The sequence below is a fragment of the Nanorana parkeri genome, unplaced genomic scaffold (genome assembly GCF_000935625.1).
Source record: "Nanorana parkeri isolate BGI_ZX_2015 unplaced genomic scaffold, ASM93562v1 scaffold3239, whole genome shotgun sequence".
In the NCBI taxonomy this organism is placed as follows: domain Eukaryota; kingdom Metazoa; phylum Chordata; class Amphibia; order Anura; family Dicroglossidae; genus Nanorana; species Nanorana parkeri.
This window is the reverse complement of record NW_017309507.1, coordinates 31,041-32,191: the sequence shown is the minus strand read 5'-3', so window position 1 is coordinate 32,191 and position 1,151 is coordinate 31,041. Positions and strand designations below refer to the sequence as shown.

Genomic DNA, 1,151 nt, shown 5'->3' with positions numbered 1-1,151 from the left:
CCCGTACCCGGTACAGATGGTACATCCCGCTGTTGTTATATAGGGAGCGGCAAGCTTCATTCTGCTGAGTCTGTCTGTCAGTCTGATTTTAGCAAGATGCCGATGATGTGCGGAGGAACCGGAGCGGTCAAAGCGGCCGACTCCACCGTCCAGGAGCTCTGCGATCAGGTGAGCCGCCAGCCCGGGGGTGTCGTATAGATGGGGCCATGAGAGGCCGCTAATACACTGGGTGAGGTCAGGTGACTGCGGATACAATGTATCACTGTGACCCAGGTGAGCTTCCGGGATGGATCTATTATACGGGGGCAGGAGGCGGGTCACCTGTCGGCGTTGATACATTGTATCTATCGGTGTGAGGTCAGGTGACTGCTGATACAATGTATCACTGACCCAGGTGAGCTTCCGGGATGGATCTATTATACGGGGGCAGGAGGCGGGTCACCTGTCGGCGGTGATACATTGTATCGGTATGTGAGGTCAGGTGACTGCGGATACAATGTATTACTGTGACCAGGTGCGCTTCCGCGAGAGACCTATTGTAGAGCAGGCGGCGGTGGGTCACGTGACGGTGCTGATACATTGTATCAATATGAGATCAGGTGACCGTGTCGTTGTGACTAGAATGTTTGTTTACAGCTGCCGGTGGTCACGTGACGCTGCTGCTCCAACACACCTGTAAGCCAAATGTATAAAGAACGTGCTGAACAAATGTTTGTTGTTACCCATGGCAACCAGTACTATGGGTACTATAGTAATTAGACCCTGCTTTTTTTCAGGACAGGTAAATATTATTTCACATGTCTGTAGTTTTATTGGGGAGCATGTGACGGGGTCCCTCTAATCTCTTGTAATCATGTGACTGGTGCACCCGGATGTTGAGTGATTTTGTATCAGCATCCCCCCTGCTGTGATCCATCGTGCACCCATACCCTCTGTAATACATATCCTCCCCTTCGCCCCACCCCTGGCCCTCTGATGTCCCTATGCCCCACCACAACACCCTCTGTAATCCCAACCATATCCCTGGCCCTCTGACACCACCATGCCCTTTGTAATTTTGCCCCCCTCAGAGGACCACTTTTATATTGCTCTCTGTGGGGGTGAAAGTGATGGTTTGGGAACTTCCCTAATCCTTCCAGTGATCCCTGTAT

At 51.9% G+C, this 1,151-nt stretch overlaps 1 protein-coding gene across 1 annotated transcript in view; it reads left to right on the top strand.

The window, feature by feature from the left end:
* The first annotated feature begins 94 nt into the window (after window positions 1-94).
* LOC108802951 (cystatin-B-like) overlaps window positions 95-1,151 on the top strand; it is a 3,536-nt gene continuing 2,479 nt past the window's right edge. Inside the window, exon 1 of the mRNA XM_018574795.1 lies at window positions 95-168. Within this exon, the coding sequence (XP_018430297.1) occupies window positions 97-168 (72 nt within the window). The 5' untranslated portion in view covers window positions 95-96. The remainder of the gene's footprint in view (window positions 169-1,151) is intronic.